This window comes from Martes martes, assembly GCF_963455335.1.
Source record: "Martes martes genome assembly, chromosome: 18".
Lineage (NCBI taxonomy): Eukaryota > Metazoa > Chordata > Mammalia > Carnivora > Mustelidae > Martes > Martes martes.
In genome coordinates, this window is record NC_137906.1 from 39,793,242 (window position 1) to 39,810,104 (window position 16,863).

The window sequence follows — 16,863 nt, forward strand, 5'->3', positions numbered from 1 at the left end:
CAGCAGAGTGCACGGCACTGATCCCTCCTAAACCCCTTGGTGCTGCCGGCCTGGCAGGTGCATGTTGTGCCTGAGGCTCTGGCAGGCTCCTCTACTCCCAAGAACGGGGGCTCATTGCAGCCAGAATGAAGTGGTGCCCAAGGTGGCCACAGACTTTGACACATGCTGAGCGCACAGTGAATCACGCCCCGTCACTTGATGATGGAAGGATTCTGATTTCCGCTTTCTCGGAACAAAGAGCCAGCAGATGCGTGGGTTAGGTCTTCTCGTGAGAAAGTCGCACCAGGCACTCTCTGTTCCAGGGAAGTGACCCCAGGACATTCACCAGACACCACCACCCTTCCAGGAGCTGTCGTACATCTGCCCGGGAATCATGACCCCACGGCCTGCAGGTCAAGCTCACTGACAAGCACCGCCTGTTGTCCCATTTCCTGCCATCACTGTCGATGCAGCTTCTCTAGGTCATTGGCATCTGGAGTGATGCCAGAAGACCCCACAGACCTGAAGATGGGAGGGAGGGGATAGCCCCATGGCCTGGAGCCGCAGGGCAAGGCGGGAGACTGCGGCCAATGGTAGGGACCGACAGGCAGGCTACCCAGAGCCATCGGGCAGCGAGGAAGCTGGTCAGCACTGGTAATCCTGTAGAACCACGTGAGGAACCAAAAGCATCGAGGAAGCATCAGCCACAGCGGCCGAGAGTGGAAACGACCCACACAATCATCCGTGGACAGATGGATACGTGACGTGTGCCCTGTGCAGGCAACATGCCAGCCTCGGCCGTGAGAAGGAACGTGACTCTGACACCTTCCACGACACACGCAAACCTCAAGGCATCACGCTCAAGGAAAGAGGCCACGCGGAGAAGGACCACGGGAATGAAACGCTCAGAGGGGGCCGCCATGCAGAATGGGAAGCAAGGGAGTAGCCGCCAGGGGCTGGGGGCAGGAGGAGGGACGGGACTGCCCACGGGCACGGGTCTCCTCTGCTGGTGAAATGTCGTCTAACGTAATGATGGTCACTTGACTCGGAATTTGCTCCAAGACACGGGGCCGTGCACTTCGAGCAGGCCAACTGCATGGCGTGTCCCACGCCAGCAGAGCCGCGACGCAAGGCAGAGCGGGTGGTCAGTCGGGGCCGCCGCTCCAGTCCGACCGGTGTGGGTCCTGACTCTGCCGCTCATCCCGTCCTCCCTGACCTGGTTTCTTCCTCCACAACACGGGGACAGCAGTGCTACCCCAGAGGAATGGTGGCCGTGCATGTCCAACGCTGGCAAGACTCTTCCCGTGACCACGTTGAGGGGTGGAACCTTGTCGCGAGGAGACTAGCCACGGAGCAAGGTCCGGGGGCTGCAGTTCTGCCCCCCCCGGACACTCCACCTCCCAGCCCTGAGCACACCACAGGACGCCTCCAGCCGCCTATGGGCAGGAACGGGCGTGCGAGGCTGGGCCTACAGACCCTGGCATGGACGTGCAAGCTGCTGGGGGCCTGTGTCTTCCGAGGGAGGGGCTGTCACGGCTCATCAAATCCTCAAACGCTCACAAGCACATGGCAGCCTGGTGGGTGCTGCCCTCTCGCCCGCACAGCCTCCACGGCGGGCCCCGGCAGAACGGGGCTCCGTCGTGAACACACAGCACGCACGGCTACCCACCACATCCTCCTCCCGCCGCGGGAACCCTGCTGAGGCACGCTCCCTCCCAGGCCACCCCCAGTCCAGCGGGTCAGCGCCTGCGCCCAGCCAGGCCGGGCCCCCGCAGCTGGCAGCGCAAGGTCGGGCAGAGCCCCGTCGGGGAAAGCGGTGTGCGGCCACTCTCGGGAGCCCACACCTTTACCCTGAGGCTCCCACTCTAGAAATCTGTCGTAAAGAAGCCATCAGAAAGGTGGGCACACGCTTCTACCGCAGTATCGACGACAGCAATGGTCACACAGCAGTACTCGGGCCCAAGAGAGTGGAGGAACTTACAGTCCCATGAAGGGACACGTGTGGAGGATACCAGTGGGTCGGGGGAATGGTGCCATCGCCCACCTGACACCCACAGCCCACGGACCGTGTGTGCCCTGGTGGGCGGGAAGGTGACCTGACCTGTCACAACAGGCGTCACGGCAGTGGCGTGGGATCGCGTGGTTTTACTCTCCTGGCAATTTCTGATATTTGAGTACTATCGGAAGCACGTACTGCTTTTCCAAAAATAAAAACTAGAACATATGTAGGGTTATCTGAGGCCCATAAAGGAGAGTGGCAGGGTGTCACAATGTTAAACGTGATTTCCCCTACGTAAGTTTTTCTCAATGTTAATAGTTTGTTTATTTTTAAATAAATGTTTTTACCACACTTATGAGAAAAATCTCACTAGAAACACACACTGCGGAAGGTGGGTCTCCTCCTGCTCTTTTTCCTGGTCTCACGAGCGAGGGCCAACGTCCAGATCACACGGCACAGTACGCTCAAACGTCAGCAAGAAGGTAAATTCCATATGTGTATTCCGCCACGATTTAAAAACTAGCTGGAAAAAAACTTCCATTTTGGGCCCAAGACATTGCTGGCGCTGATGCCATGGGGAACTGCGTTCCTGGGAGAGCCCCACGACGCCCCAAGTAAGGCAATCGACCCGGCAACAGCCCTAAGGCAAAGAAGGCGAGAGTGTGTCTGATGGAAAACGCCTGTCGGCGCCCTTCCCTCGTGGGCTCAGGCCTGGCCGCGTCTGCCGCCGGAAGCCCAGCCGAGCCACCCAAGACGGTGCCGTCCACACAGAGCGGCTGAGCGGGACACAGACACACTCTGCAAATGCCCTCAAGTCCCTTACGGCAAACGGTCCCCAGTGTTAATCACAGGAGAGGGCCAGCAGCAGGGAGGCCGGCAGCAAAGTCCCAGATGGCAGCAGCCCTGCCCCCTCCGGCAGCCGGCGACCACGTCCGGGCCACAGCGCCTGCAGACGGCCTCGCGCACCCCCCACCCCGGTGGAACCGGCACCTCCCCTCCCTGACGCGGCCCCCGCCCGAGCCGAGGGAAACGAGGAGCACCGTCCCCGCGAGCCACCTCCATGGACGTGGTGTGGGAAGAGGACGGAACAGAACCACTGCTCCCCTGACAACACAGCCACCTTCTGTCCCACAGCCCACCTCGCTGGGAGGCAGGGACCCAGTGCAGCTCTAGGGTCCCGGAGCTCCTGTCCTGCGGCCCGGCCTCGGGACAGTCATGCCGCTGAGAGCACCCGATTTCCCACCTGCAGTGCTGAGGGCCTCGGGGCACTGCCAGCAGGACGCCCGGGGTGCCAGATGCCCATCCCCAGACAGGAAAGAGGACCAGGAGTGAGTCTACACGGGGGACTGTCTCTGCACCCGTTTCTGACCCAGGTGCAGGGCCTTCCAGGGCTGACCACGGGCTCGCAGACGGACAGTGACCCTGTCCAGGCGTTTCCCTTGAGGAGAACTGCTAGAATGCTACCTAGGCTGAGCACTCAAGAGCACGGTTTCATTTTCAGAGAGATAGGAGGTTCTAAAATTAGGAAGTAACATTGCTCTGTGTGAACCCTAAAACCCACAGAACTTTACGCTTTACGTGGGTATGTTTTATGATATGCGAACTACATCTTGACAAAACTGTGAGAAGCTCCTGGCTCACAGCTGACAGAGACACTACTTCTGCTACAACAAGAGAAACGAAGGCAGGTTCCAGGCGCTGGGGCCCAGGGGGCGGGGCTTGGGCCTACCTAGCAGGTCGGCTCCTTCATCCACGTCCCCGATGACCTCCGATCCCGCAGTCGACAGCTCGTGGTACAGGGAGTCCGTGTTGATGCCAAAAGCCTTGTTCACGATCCCCTGGGTTGGGCTGAGAGGACACGCAGCCGGGAGCTCAGGGTGAGGGCCGGCGTGCACCGGCTGTGTGCAGGGACCTCCAGCACCGCCCACGGGGCCGCTCAGTGCCAATGCTGCTTGTGCAAGGCTACAGGGGACACCTCTGCTGAAGGCACCAACGCCCACGGTGAACACAGAGCCCACCCTACTGGCCAGACCCAGTGAGTACCTGTTGCCCATGCGATCAAGGCGGGGCTCCCGACTCATGTCCAGTTCTGGGGTGGACTCGATAATGTCTTGAACGTCAGACCACTCATCACTGCTGCCCATGCCTGGGGGGACACACAGGAACCCCAGGGTTGGGGGGACGCCCACCCACTGGCCCCATGTCTGGAGACCCCACATTGGACCACGGCCAGCCAGGAACCTTCAGGAAAGGGCTCCTCCCTGGCCGGTGGCCAGCTGGGGCCCAGGCCCCAGAACCACGGCTCTTTCTCATGACCTCCGATGGACCAAACGTCCTCTTCTCCTCCAGCCCCCTCCTCTACTGAGTACGTTTGCGGGAGGATGGGGTGCACTGCCAGAGGCCGAGTGTGACCCCAAATTCACATGTTGAAGTCGTAGCCCCACTATGGGACTGCATTTGGGGATGGGGCCTTTAAGGAGGTGGCGGGTCAAGTAAGGCCACACAGGCGGACCCTGACCCCATCCGACAACTGCGCCCTCATAAGAGGAGGGGTTGGGGACGCAGGCCCTATGCACACCCAGGAGCGAGCATCGAGGGGAGCCAGCCCCGACACCCGGACACCTGGATCGCTCACTCCTGGTCTCCAGGACTGTGAGAAAGCAAATGTCTGTGGCTTAAACCACCCGGTCTGTGCTGTTTTGTTACCGCGGCCTGAGGGGACTGATACATCTGCCCAAATGAAGATCCGTATTTGGAAGGGAAACCTCGGGGGGGCTGTGGGGGGCAGAGCAGCAGGGGGCGGGGACAACGGGGGGGGTGGGGCGAAGCAGCAGGGGATGGAGGGCAGGGGCGGGGCAGCCGGGGCAGGTGGACGAGCGCTCCCCACCACAGCCCCAGGAGCCCGCAGGCGGCCGCAGCACCTATGCTGACGTTGCGCATCTCCTGCGTGACCTGGACCTCCATGTTCCGGCTGTTGCGCTTCTCCCGCGCCCGCTTGCTGCTCGTCGTGCCGGCGCTGTAGTCCCCTAGGGGCTGCAGGCTCTCGTTGAGCGGTGTGACCGCGGCCGAGGGCACGGAGGACGTGGGCGTGTTGGACTTGGTGCCGGTGGTACTGGGTGTGGCAGCCGCCGAAGACTGGCCTGACTCGGACATCTCATCCTGTGGACACTAGGGCCAAACACAAGAAGGGAGAAGCTCGCCACGTGGGTCGGTGTGCCCCCGAGGCTCCCGGTGACCCACACTGTGCAGGGTCAGGAGGGGCCTCGGCCACCTCCAGGAGGCCTCCTCGCTAGGCTACCCTAGCCACGGTAAAGCGGCACCCTGAGCCAGGACTGGAGGGGACAGGAGGAGCCCCGCTGCCCTCTCCGGACCACTCCCTGGGCCCACCCAGCCGCTGCCTCTGTCTCTTCAGCGGCTGCAGCTTGCCCGCTCCCCGGGATGGCCCGCCAACGCCGCATGTGATGGACGTGAAGCTACACAGACATGGCAAGCAACCCTTTGCAGCCGGGGGTGGTCACAAACGAGGGGCAACCCGGGCCAGGGCCGAGGGCTCTACATGGGGACCAGGGAGGAGACCGAGCATGCCCTCTGATCGGGCCGTCTGGGCCGCGGCCAGCCGCTGCCATCTCCTGCTCCCCGAGCTGGGCCCAATCTGGGAAGGGGCGCCGACCTCCCGAGCACGGACACCAGGAAATGGGTAATTCTTAACCCCCAAGGTTCAAGTGGACTTCAAGGCCTGCCCTGCGCATCTACGTATATGCGGTCAAGCTGGAGTCGCACTTCCAGGGAACGGGTCCTCCTCCAAACATTCCAAGGGAGACAAGATTATTAGAAACTGCAATCAGCTGTTGACCTTAAGCAGCTCCCTGCGGGGGCGCCTGGCCGGCTCCGACGGTGGAGCGCGTGACTCTTGATCTCGGGGTCGTGAGCTCGAGCCCCGTGCTGGGTGTGGAAATTACTTAAAAAAACAAACAAACAAACAAAAAAAAAACCAAAGTCTTTAAAACAAATAAAGAAACAAACAAACAAAAAAAACAAAAATCAGAACCTCCCTGGAGAGAGCTACTCTGTGTGAGTGAGAACCGCACCGGAAGCAAAGCCATCTTCTCCCACAGTCCTTCCTCGCGCAGCCGGCGGACGGAACCCGTGGACCGGCCCACTCTTCTACTAACACTGATGTCCCGACTCACCCCGACGCGGCCCTCAGTGGGCAGCAGCCCCCGCACGCCCTGCTACCCTCTTGGGGTGCAGAGAAGGGGCGCGGCTCCAGGAGGGGCTGCTGCTCCCGGTGCGCACCCCACGGGCCCACAGCACTGGGTCACGTGGTTTCCACAGAAACGGTGCTTTTGGGAGCTCTGTCTTGCCCGGGAGGAGCTGATGGCGGGGGTGTCCAGCCCCCTCTGTAAAGCTGGACCCACGCTGGGACCAACCTACACTCAACTTCGCCTGGGAAGGGCTGACCAGGCTCCCGGGGCTGCCTCGGGGTGCCCGGGAGGCAGAGATGGCTGAGAATCCCTGACACCTGCCACTTCCTGACCCGTGCGGTCAGCGTCAGGCCAGGACCTGGGACAGCCAGGTCGGGCTTCGTCTAGCCGCGCCTCACACTTCTCCGCCAGGACTCTCACTGTTCCACAACCGGGCCCGCCATATCCCCAGGGGATGCTTGGCGGTGTCGGGGGAACATCTGTGGCTGTCACGAACGGGGACGCGTGGAGGTGGGGAGTGTCCGCCCCCTGTGCTGCAGGCCACCGGACGGCCTCCACGGCTGCGGACCGCCGGCCCAGACTGCTGATGTGCAACGGCAGTGCGCCCCGCAGGACGGCCTGCGCCTCTCTCCCTGAAAGCTCCCTGGTACCAGCATTTTCCACTGGGATTCTACAGCTGAAGACTGATTTGAGAAGGAAAAGTCCTTTCCTGAGAGCCTCTGTGAGGGAGCTGCCCCAGTGTCTGTCCGCCCCACACGGCAGAGGCTCCCAGGTGTCCCACAGGCGAGGGATGCCTCTGCTGCCGGCACTTGAGGAGAAATGGCCACAGGAGACCAGAGGCCTGGGAAAGTCTGGCGAGGACCGGGGGAGGTCAAGCATGCAAGTCCACGCCTCTCAGAAGCACGGGCTTTCTAGACCACCGTCCGCAAGGACGTGGCTCCCGCCGGCCCGTGCCCGGCAAACTCAGGTCTGCGGGTTCTCAGCGGACCTCCTTGACCCCAGAAGTCACTGAGGGGAACCATGCGGCGCAGCCCGGCCTCCCCCAGTCCCTGGCTCTCCCTGACCCTGCGGGCCGCCACCTACCCACAGGACGCTCCCCTAGCCACCACTTACCTAGCAGCAAACCTCTCAACCTCCTAAACACCAAGGTGTGGCAGTGACCTCCAAATGCAAAGAACCCAAACTCTTAGCGGTCATTCCTCACCATGAGTAGCCACAACTGTTTGCTTAAAACACTGAAAATACAGCACATAAAAACAAAAAACAAAACAAAAAACAACAAAAAAAAAATGAAGAAATTAGAAAGACCTTAAAATCTAAAACATGAAAATAAAAAGAATGTAAACGTGACTGAAAAGACAAACCAAATACACCCACAAACTGAAACAGGAAACAGCAGGGTGAAAAGCAAAAGTACTTCGGGCGACGCAGGAGAAGAGACGCGGGAAGAAAGCCGGCCTGGCCGCGGGCAGGAGCCCCAGCTCCCGGGCCCCCGGCCTCAGCGGCCCCCACGGCTTCTCCGGGCGCCGGAGCCCCAGCCACAGGCCGGACCCCACACGGGCAGGACAGCCCATAGCGGGGGGCAGTGAGCGCCTGGGTCAGAGGTCGCAGAGACGTGCCCAGGTCTGGAACCTAAGCTAAAGTGAGGGGGGTCACTATCTGACACGGTGGGCAGCTTGAAGACACCTCTGGCAGGCAGGCTGGACACCCAGGGACAGAGGGACGATCAGCCACAAGCGGCAGCAGGAGGACGCTTCAGGAGCAGGCCGGGCCCCGCGTCCACCGGCGGGCCCAGGTCCGGAGTCCCAGGTGCTTTGCCTTCTGCAGGCGACCTCCCACGGCCCCTGTGGGAAGGGCCCCAGGCCTGGGGTCGCCTCCTCCAGCCCCAAGGGTGTTATCCTTACCTGGTGACACGGCCAGGGCCTGTCTGGCGAAGGCAGGGCTCAGCTCACAGACCAACACTCGTCGCAAGTGACCATGGGCCCTGAGCGAGCAGCCGGCCAGGCAGAGTCCCTGCCCCTGGCTTGCTGAGGGGGGCCTCGCTGAGGGGCGCGTTCCCCGTTAGCCGCACACGCCCGGGACGGCCACGTCCTGGGACTTAGAGACCCAGCGGTCATTAGCACGGACAGGCAGGGAGCAGCGTCTAGAGCAGGGGCGCTGGCTCCTCACCCTACCCTCTCCCAGCGGAAGCGCAGACCTCAGACACCAGCCTACAAAACCTTCGGGGCTGGAGCCCTGGGGCGGGTCTGGGGGGCAGACCCGGCTCGTGCCCTGGAGCAAAGGCTCGGCTTAGCCAGAGCAGACGGGTGCGCCCTAGCTGCAGGGGCCCTGTCTGAGACTTGGACCTCCCAAGCCGGTGCTCCCCTCGGGTGCTGGTACGCCTCCGCACAGCCCCACTACCCCGGGCGGGGGCGGGGGAGCTGCAAAGGGTTGTACGCAAAGACGCTTCCCGAATGAGCATGGGTGACAGGGAGGGGCCCTCGCTCCACGGCCGGCTACGAAACCTGGTAGCTGGAGCTGAACCCGCCGAGGTCACTCAGGTGCCAGTGGTCCCCCGCAGGCGCGAGCTTGCCCCCCATCTGTGCACGTACCATGCCGTCCGCCAGGGGGAAGACGTTCAGAGAGGTGGGGCGCTCCTTCCTGCTGAAATGTGAGGGAGAGAGGAAGAAAGCGATGTTACACGGGGCGCCCACAGGGAGGACCGGAGGCTCTCCGGACGCAGGGGGCCGGCCGCGCAGACCGAGCCGCTCGGGATCAGGGCCGGGCGTGCGGGGCGGGCCGTGAGCTCCAGGGTAGCCCGGCCTGCACGGGGGCCACCTGCGCCCTGAGCTATGACTCCCGTGTCCCCAAACCCGTGCCCGTGTTTCAGGGCCCCTCAGCTGCTCTGCAGGCCTAAGGAGCCCCTGCCCTTGGGTGCACTGTCTTCAGTGCCGTTGTCTTTAGTTAGTTTGCTGTCACAGAGAGCCGCTCTACAGGCTAAGAAATCCCACGGCAGCGCCAGCACAGGCCCCTCGGCATCACGGCCGGCACAGAGCGCTCCTGAGCGGCGACATCTACCGTGACGGTCTTTCCCACGCGGAGCCCACACCTGCCTCCGGGTGGCCACTGGCCCGGCTTCTGCCTCCTGGGGCCAGGCAGGAGGAACCAACCCTTCTGCTCGGCTCTTCACTCTCTGTCCCCCACCTGAACCCTGCACTGCTCCTTCGTGAGCTCTCGGTGTACATTGTCGGCACAGATGTACCGAGTAAAGAGGGCTCCATCCTTCTGTGGGTGTCGTGGCCTTTACAGCCCACGGGGGCCCTTTTCTCCTGCTCCATGCAGTTCTTCTGGGTCATCAGGGACCAGGGACCCCAGAGGGGTGTCCTTCAAAGGTGCGCCAGGAGACGGGGAGTGGCAGGTCGCCTGCTGGGCTTGGTCCCCGAGGAGACGCTCCCTTCAGCGTGGGCGCCAGCAGGTGTGTAGCCAGGCCGGCCCCCCGCACTGCCCCCACGTGGACGCGGCACACCCCGGAGCGGGCCAACTACCTCAGCCCGTGCTGCTCGGAGCCGTCACGGTCGAGCGTCGGAGACCCGCACGCAGAGCTCAACCCCCAGAACTGCGGTGCGGGGACCAGCGGACGCTTCCTCGGGAATCCCAAGCAGCCAGGCCCAGAGGCTGGACCGGTCTTCAGAGAGAGGGTGGGTGGCTTCCCTGAGGCACCGGAGGAGGGGAACGGCCGTGTCCATGAGAACTGCCCACGGTCCGGCGGGCAGCTTCCTCAAGCACGGCCCTGGGGAGCGGGGCCCTCTGGCTGGGGCCCCCGTGCGGCTCTGGTGGTGGCCGGGGCTGAGATGAAGCAGGGAGAAAACACAGGGTCCGGGTTGGAGTCCTGCCTCGTCCCAGCCAAGGCTGGCCAGCGCATCCTGTTCGGCAAGACGCTGCCTCCCGCAGAGCTGGGCCTGGGCTGCGCTGTCCTGGGGGCTGGCGTATGGCAGGGACGGAGCCGCAGCAGTAGCCGCGTGCTGCCGAGACACTGGAGCCACCGGCACCTCCACACGTCGGGGCCCGGGCCACCAGGATGTCTGGTTTCCTGCGGACGATCACAGGCCCCTCACATGCGGCCTTCGTCCCACGACAGAGGACGCGTTCTCATGCACGTCTCAGCTGAGTCTGCAGGTGCGTCCGTAACTCAGCAGGCCTGAGGCTCTGCCCACTCAGGCTGCTGGCTGCCGCCAGCCTGCCCGCTGCCCAGTGTCTGGGAAAGCACCGGCGGCCGCGTGGGCAGCACGTCCCTGGAGGAGGGGGCCGGCCTCCACAGCCCCAGCGGCTCTCCCCCGAGGCTCCCAGGCCCGTCCTTTGCTCACTCTTCCTCACTGGGCTCCCGCTGCCGGTGCGGGAGCCCCTCTCCTGCGGCCCAGCCCCACCGTGGGAGAAATGTAGAGCAGGGCCCTTGGCCCCAGGCAAGGGCCAGAGTGAGCGTCCTGCCTCAAAGAATGGCGGGGCGGGGAGCGCGTGCCCATGCCCTGCTCGCACAGCTGGTGCCTGGTCACAAGCCGCGTCCGCAGACAGCCAGGCCACACTCCTGCAACGGCTGTCATCCCCAGGAATCGAGCCTCATCTCCTCTCTCTGCTCCTCACAGAGCCGTGCCTGGCCTGCATCACAAGCCCTGGGGGCACGTGCGGGCACTGCTGTCGGAGGCCTATACCCGTCCAGAGCTCGGCCACAGCGTCTCTCGTCGCACTCCTGCTGCTGCTCCTTTGGGAGATGCCGATGCTCATCCAGAAGCTACAGCCCGGGGGAGTTGCACCGCCCGCAGAGGTCAAGGTGCCTGCGCGGACCACAACCACGCAGCCGGCGCCGGGCCCAGGTCTGTCTGATGCCAGAGTGCGGGTCTCCACCCCTGCCCGTCACCTCCCTGCTGCACCAGCCCAGGGCTTCGGGCCTGAGGTCCGATCTGTGACCACGGATGTTCACCGGGCTGGGGTCCCTGCACCACTACGTAGTCTGGGGCTGTCTCGGGAACCTGGGTCTCGCCCACCTCCACAACCTGGCCTCTAAGAGCTACACCGAGCATCTTTAACCCGTAATATTGCAGCAGAGAAACTGTCGAGCAGGTCAAGGACCAGCCCTTGGGCCTACAACTAAGAACCACCAGCACGACCGATTCTCCCAAGCCCCAGGGCACCCCGAGCGCCCCGCATGGCAGCATGAACACTGGCCCAGGCTTTACCTTTTCCTCCACGACTGGCGAGGACTGCAGGGCAGCGACAGACACAAGGGCAGCACACAGCGGCAACAGCACAGGGGACGAGACGAGAAGACAGCATTAGAGGGCACAGGTCAGGGGACACAGGTCACACGCGCTCACGTGGAGGGTGAGTGCACGGCGGTGGGTTCCGCTCTGCGCAAACACACGTGGAGACGTGCAGACGTGCACACGACAGACACGGGACACTCAGACACGTGACCTCTCCACTGAGCCGCAGGCCCGCGGCTTGGCACACACACTCAGTACAGGGCGGTGGGTGACTGTCATCTCCGGAGAGCCCCGGCACGCATGTGTGCTCAGGCACACACACACTCACATTCGTGGGCCCACACATGCTAACCAGGGTTTCTAAAGACACACGCATTGAGAAAACCAGGCCAGGAGTGAAGGGAAACCCCTGTCTGGGATTGGCGGCGACGGCGACTCCCAGCACTAAGGATGAGGCCCCTGGTGGAAGCTGGAGACGCTGAACTAGGGAGCTGGGGCGCACGTAGTTTTTTCTCCCCAAAGAGCTGTGGTGAGGCAGGGGACACCCAAGGAAGCAGGCCCGCACACGGGGCAGCCTTCCTGTAACCCACAGAGGCAGCAGCACCGGCGACAGAGGCCAACGCTCAGCACGGTGGGAGAAGGCTCCTGCCTCCTCCGCTTCCACCCGCGTTCCCCGTGCGAGCGTCGGGCGGGGCAGCCAGACGCGCACAGGGCGCCCCCAGAACGTCTGGGCCGTGGGGGAGCAGCTGCAGGGGCGGCATGAGCCTGAGTCCCAGAGGGTGGTTGGCTCCGTGGGCCGGTGAGCAAGGTACACACGGGGGGCGGGCCGGCAAGGCGACGGGGGCAGCCCGGACCCATAGCGCCACACCTCGGCCCCCAGACAAGTGCGGCTCCAGCCATCACCCCACAGGGCCACGCTCCTCTCTGTGGCCAAGGGGACACGGTGGAGGCGGGCCACGTCCTCAGAGGGTGTCGGCTGACAGACCAGGTGCTTTCTTCCTGCGGCAGGAATCTCTTGCACGTGGTGCTGCTCTGGCCCGGGAAGGCCTTTTACCAGAGTGCCGAGAGCCTGGACAGCATGCCGATCGTCCAGCCTTGGGGCGCCCTCCGCGGGAATCTGGACCAGAGCCCCTCCCTCTCCTAGGCATCCATTGTGTCCGTTTTACAAATGAAGGGGCTCCCGTGGGCCATGGCTGGGTGTGGAGAAAGTCCCCGCCAGGACAGCCGTCCTGGGAGGCGGTGAAGGTGCCCCGCCCAGGAGCGACCAGTGGGCACCGCCAGGCAGCAGGCAGAACAGACCTGTGCCCTGAGGGAGGAGAGCCCACACGGCTCCAAGGGCTGCCGCGCAGCCTCCGAGGGGATCCCAGATGGGACCCGTGAGCCAGCCCCTCTCGAGCCTGAGTCCCGACGGCAGAAGAGTGACGGCCACAACCGGCCGGAGCCCAACTCCAAGCACAGGGAGCACTGTGGGGCCTGGGGATGGGCCTGCTCCAGACTGCCTCAGGGCCGAGACACAGGGGACCACGGGCTCCCAGACCAGGTCCTGTCTCTGGTGCACAGGGAGACAGCCACGGAAAGCGACCCCCGCCTGCACTCACGGATCCTCTTCCACATCCAGGAAGAAACCAGGTCTGACGTGGCCCCAGGGACAGCCCCAGTAGCGGCCGGGAAGCTCAGGGCCCGGCTTTGGCGCCTGGGCAGCTTCTGCTTGGGGCTGAGCCCATGTCACCCTGGGGCTCCGGGGATGCTGGTTTCTGTGGCATCCCCAGGCCCCCGGGGTGCTGGCCACAGGCTCCTAAGACAAGTCCTGAGTTCAGATAGCCCACCTCCCTGGCTTCTGGGAGAACCAGGCTCTTCTCGCTGGGCGCTCTCCTTCATGACCTTCGAGGTGCTCCTGCCTTAAAGGGAGCTGGCAGGAAACCAGCCTGAAGGTTCTGGAATGCTGCCCCTCTCAGGAACTGGCCTCGAGCCGGGCGCTTGTCAAGGATGCCTAATGGCCCAGCCGCCGCAGCCCCAGCGCAGAGGGCCCTGCCCAACCCCCCAGAACGCAGGCCCCCGTCCCCCCGGGTCAGCATTCACGTGCAGTCACTCAGAAATCCTCCCGGTGAGTTCCGAGTGCCGGGGGCGAGCAGGTCACAGTGCTCTCGAGAGAAACTCCGGAGCCGGGAGCTGGGAGGCTGTTACTCCCCTCGCTTCAGGCGGCCATGACTCAGGAGCGACACCTGCAGAGTTCTGTCCTTCAAACTGCTCAGTCCGTACCCCCCCACCAGATGCGAGGTCGCCACCAGCAGCCCAGGGCGTGAACGTGCAGCAGGGACGCGTCCACTAAAATCCTGGGACTGTCGGGAAGCGTGCGGCCGTCCCCCCACCTTCCCAGGTCCCGCCCGGTGTTCGCACACGCGCTCCATGTTTCTGTTTTCAAGTCGGGCGCCTCGAGCACACAGAGGCAAGGGCTCTGCCCCTGGGCCCAGACAGTGGCCGGCGACATGCAGCGCAAGGGCCTGAGCCCGTGTGTTCGCAGCGCACCCGCCGAGGGGCAGACCGGGGACCGCTTCTGGGGGGACGGGCGTGACAGCGCTCCAAGCATTGGCCTGTAGGAACGAGGGGCCACGGCTACAAAGGGACCAAGAGCTGAGCTCCGTCTGTGGGGACTCCAGCTGCTCCTCCCACCTACTGGGACTTGGGACATCGGTACCCTCTCCCCAGGGCCAGGCCCAGGCCCAGGTCGATGACCTCGGTGTCCCACAAGCTGGCAACACCCTGGAGAAGACTGTAGACAGTCTGCGCCTTGCACACCGTGGTCCAGTCCTCCCCTGACCGAAGGCTCAGAAGGTGCAGCTCGGCCCCCCCTCCCTGCAGGTAAGAGCCGCAGACCTCCTGGAGCAGACCAGCGAGGGCCCGGCGTCTGCGGGTGCCGCTCTGCCCCGCAGCGAGAACAGCTGTGCAGGGGGTCACCTGGCGGTCCCGCCTCCTCCCCACCAATCCGGTCAGTTCTTGTGACTCCAGCCAGTCAAGGCCCAGAGGCAGGACAGCCCGGGATCGGCGGATAAAGAGCCGTAGCTCCCGCACAGAGACCCACGTCTCACAGAAATCAGAGCCTTGATTCCCGAATCCTGTGGCTGGGTAACACCTGCTGCATTTCGCGAAGGAGAAAGCGAGGTGCGCAAGCGTGTGGCGAGCTGCCCGAGACGGCGCCGAGGACGGGCGCTGCAACTGGGCTGCCCACCTCACCCGACGGCCGCCAGCGCGCCCGCGTCCTGCACGCCTGGCGCCGCCCCTCCCGCCGCCACACACGGGTGTTTCTGCACCTGCCTGCACGTGACCGAGAAGCCCCACGAGGGCCGATGTCGAGGCCACAAACTTGAGTGAGCAGCTGAATCCACAAACACGGGATCTGAGAGGACGGGGGCGGACCACCCCGTTTCCCCCAGGCCTTGGTGACTGCTCGTGGCCAGCAGAGGGCCCTGCCCGGCCCACGTGCACACACATTCCCGCTCGGGCACACACTCTGACCCGACCCCCTCTCCTGACCGGGGTGGACGCAGCTCCCCAAAGGCCGCCCTCCACCCCAGAGCACCCCGGGGATGACGGGCCACCAGAGGCCGCTGCTGCCAGCATCCCGCCTTACCTCCTCCCCGGCAGGCTGCCCTCGGTTTGGCTGTTTCCCCCGACTTGCTGCATCTTGGACCTCTCGATATGTTCCACGTAGGTCTGGATCATCTGTGACCGGACAGATGTGCCGCGTGAGTCAGGCCTGCTGACCCAGGCATCTGTGCCCTCCAGCCCGCGGCACTCTCCGGCCCTGCTGCGCTCTGACAGCAGCAGAGACATGTTCGTGGAGTCTGAGCGGCATAGAGCCGGCAGCTCTCTGGCCAGGCAGCAGAAGCCAGAAAGAAAAGGCCAGGAAGGCCGGCAAGGCCAGCGTCGCGCACAGCACAGCCGCCGGGCTGAGGCCACGTCCTTGAGCGCAGATCAGGGCCGGGCACTTGCCTCCGTGTGGCGCTGGTGCAGAGCGTTGAACTCCTTCTTCATCTCGGACTCTCGCTCCTCCAGCCGGGAAACTGGAAGACACAGCCGCTGCCTGTCAACACCACGACCCACCGCCCCACGCCTCCGCGCCTGCCCTTGGGCCGTCTGTGCCAGGACAGACTGAAGCCTGGTGCGGGCCGCAGTGGCCCGCCAGCCCGGACGGGGATGGCCAGCAGAGACCTTGGGGCCACGAGAAGACAGATCCTGGGGGTCTGGCTGGCACACGGCGTGCGTGCTGCGTTACCGGAAGGTATTCAGTTCTGCCAAGGGAACCGGGATGACTCAACCCACCCGGGGCTGCTACCTGGGCCCAAGTGGCGACAGCTCCTGAGATGCAGGGAGCTCGCTGTGGTCCCGGGGAGACAAGACGTGAGCAAGGGGCTCATAGAAAGGGGCAGTTCCTGTGTGAGTGGCCTCTGTGATGTGGGAAAGAGCCCACGACCACCTACCACGTGGCACGGAACAAGCAGGCGTCCCCGACGCGTACCAGGGGCTGCAGACCAAGCCGTGGTCGTGGCATCCAGGCCGCCAGGGGTGGCGCCCGGGAGCCCCCGCGGGCCCCGCGTGTGATCCACCCGCAACGGGTGAGTCACCTGACTGGCCAGCGGGCCTGTCGGGCCTCTTGTCCCCTGTCTCCCATCACCGGCTGAGCGTGCCAGCCTCGGACGCCTTCGGTCCTTGGCCCCTTGTTCGAACTTCAACTGCGTCCCTGTGGCCCCAGCAAGTGGAGAAGACTGACGCACAGAGCGAGGCGGGACCTGTGACCGTCAGGGGACTCACGGGTGTGGTCCCGCCGGGCTCACCCGCCTCCCACCCACCCTTCCTCCTGAGATCTAACAGGTGACACCAGTCCACATCTGGCTTTGGTCCACATGCTCTCCTGTTCCGCGGTGTCCACAGGGGCCGCGCTCCCCCACCCCACAGCAGGGGCCTCCGAGTCGGCATCTCTGTGCAGCTCTCTGGGGGCCACACCCTCGGGAGCAGCGAGGGCGTCGCAGGAAGTGGGGGTCTGAGGCTCATGAGACTCGTGGAGCGTGCTGATGGCCGGTGCAGGCAGACTGCAGGGCGTTGCCTGTACCCCAGGGGCGGACTGCCTGACCCCCAGCCTCTGCTCCTGCTTTGGGACGGGCAGCCCGTGTGTGCAGCAGGCCCTCCCTCCTGGCCTTTTCTGCTGCGCAGGTGCGCAGGCCACCACCTGGCCGAAGGAGCCACGCATTTGCTCTCCCCTCCCCTGGCCACTGCATGAAGAACTTCAGCCAATAATTTCGAGTTTGTATTGTTTTCCTAAGAAGAGCCAGAAAGGTTTCGGGTCTGCACAGTACTCTAGGCAAAGGGAACGACGAGCTCTGTGTGATCACAGAAAGCGTCTCCCTCCGTATGCCTACCACGGGCCGTTTGATTTGCTTTCATTTTG

General features: G+C 64.0%; 1 protein-coding gene across 6 annotated transcripts in view; it reads right to left on the bottom strand.

The window, feature by feature from the left end:
• Positions 1-16,863, bottom strand: part of MAPK8IP3 (mitogen-activated protein kinase 8 interacting protein 3) — a 45,870-nt gene that overhangs the window by 15,025 nt on the left and 13,982 nt on the right. For 2 of the 6 annotated variants that reach the window (XM_080830963.1, XM_080830962.1), the window contains exons 3-8: positions 15,411-15,481; positions 15,049-15,140; positions 8,688-8,826; positions 4,900-5,146; positions 4,022-4,124; positions 3,708-3,826 (exon numbers count right to left, since the gene is read on the bottom strand). In XM_080830963.1, coding sequence (XP_080687089.1) covers positions 3,708-3,826; positions 4,022-4,124; positions 4,900-5,146; positions 8,688-8,826; positions 15,049-15,140; positions 15,411-15,481 — 771 coding nt within the window. Of the gene's footprint in view, positions 1-3,707; positions 3,827-4,021; positions 4,125-4,899; positions 5,937-7,296; positions 8,641-8,687; positions 8,827-11,393; positions 11,418-15,048; positions 15,141-15,410; positions 15,482-16,863 lie in introns of those variants that run through there. The other 4 variants (XM_080830961.1, XM_080830964.1, XM_080830965.1 and 1 more) reach the window with 4 other exon arrangements.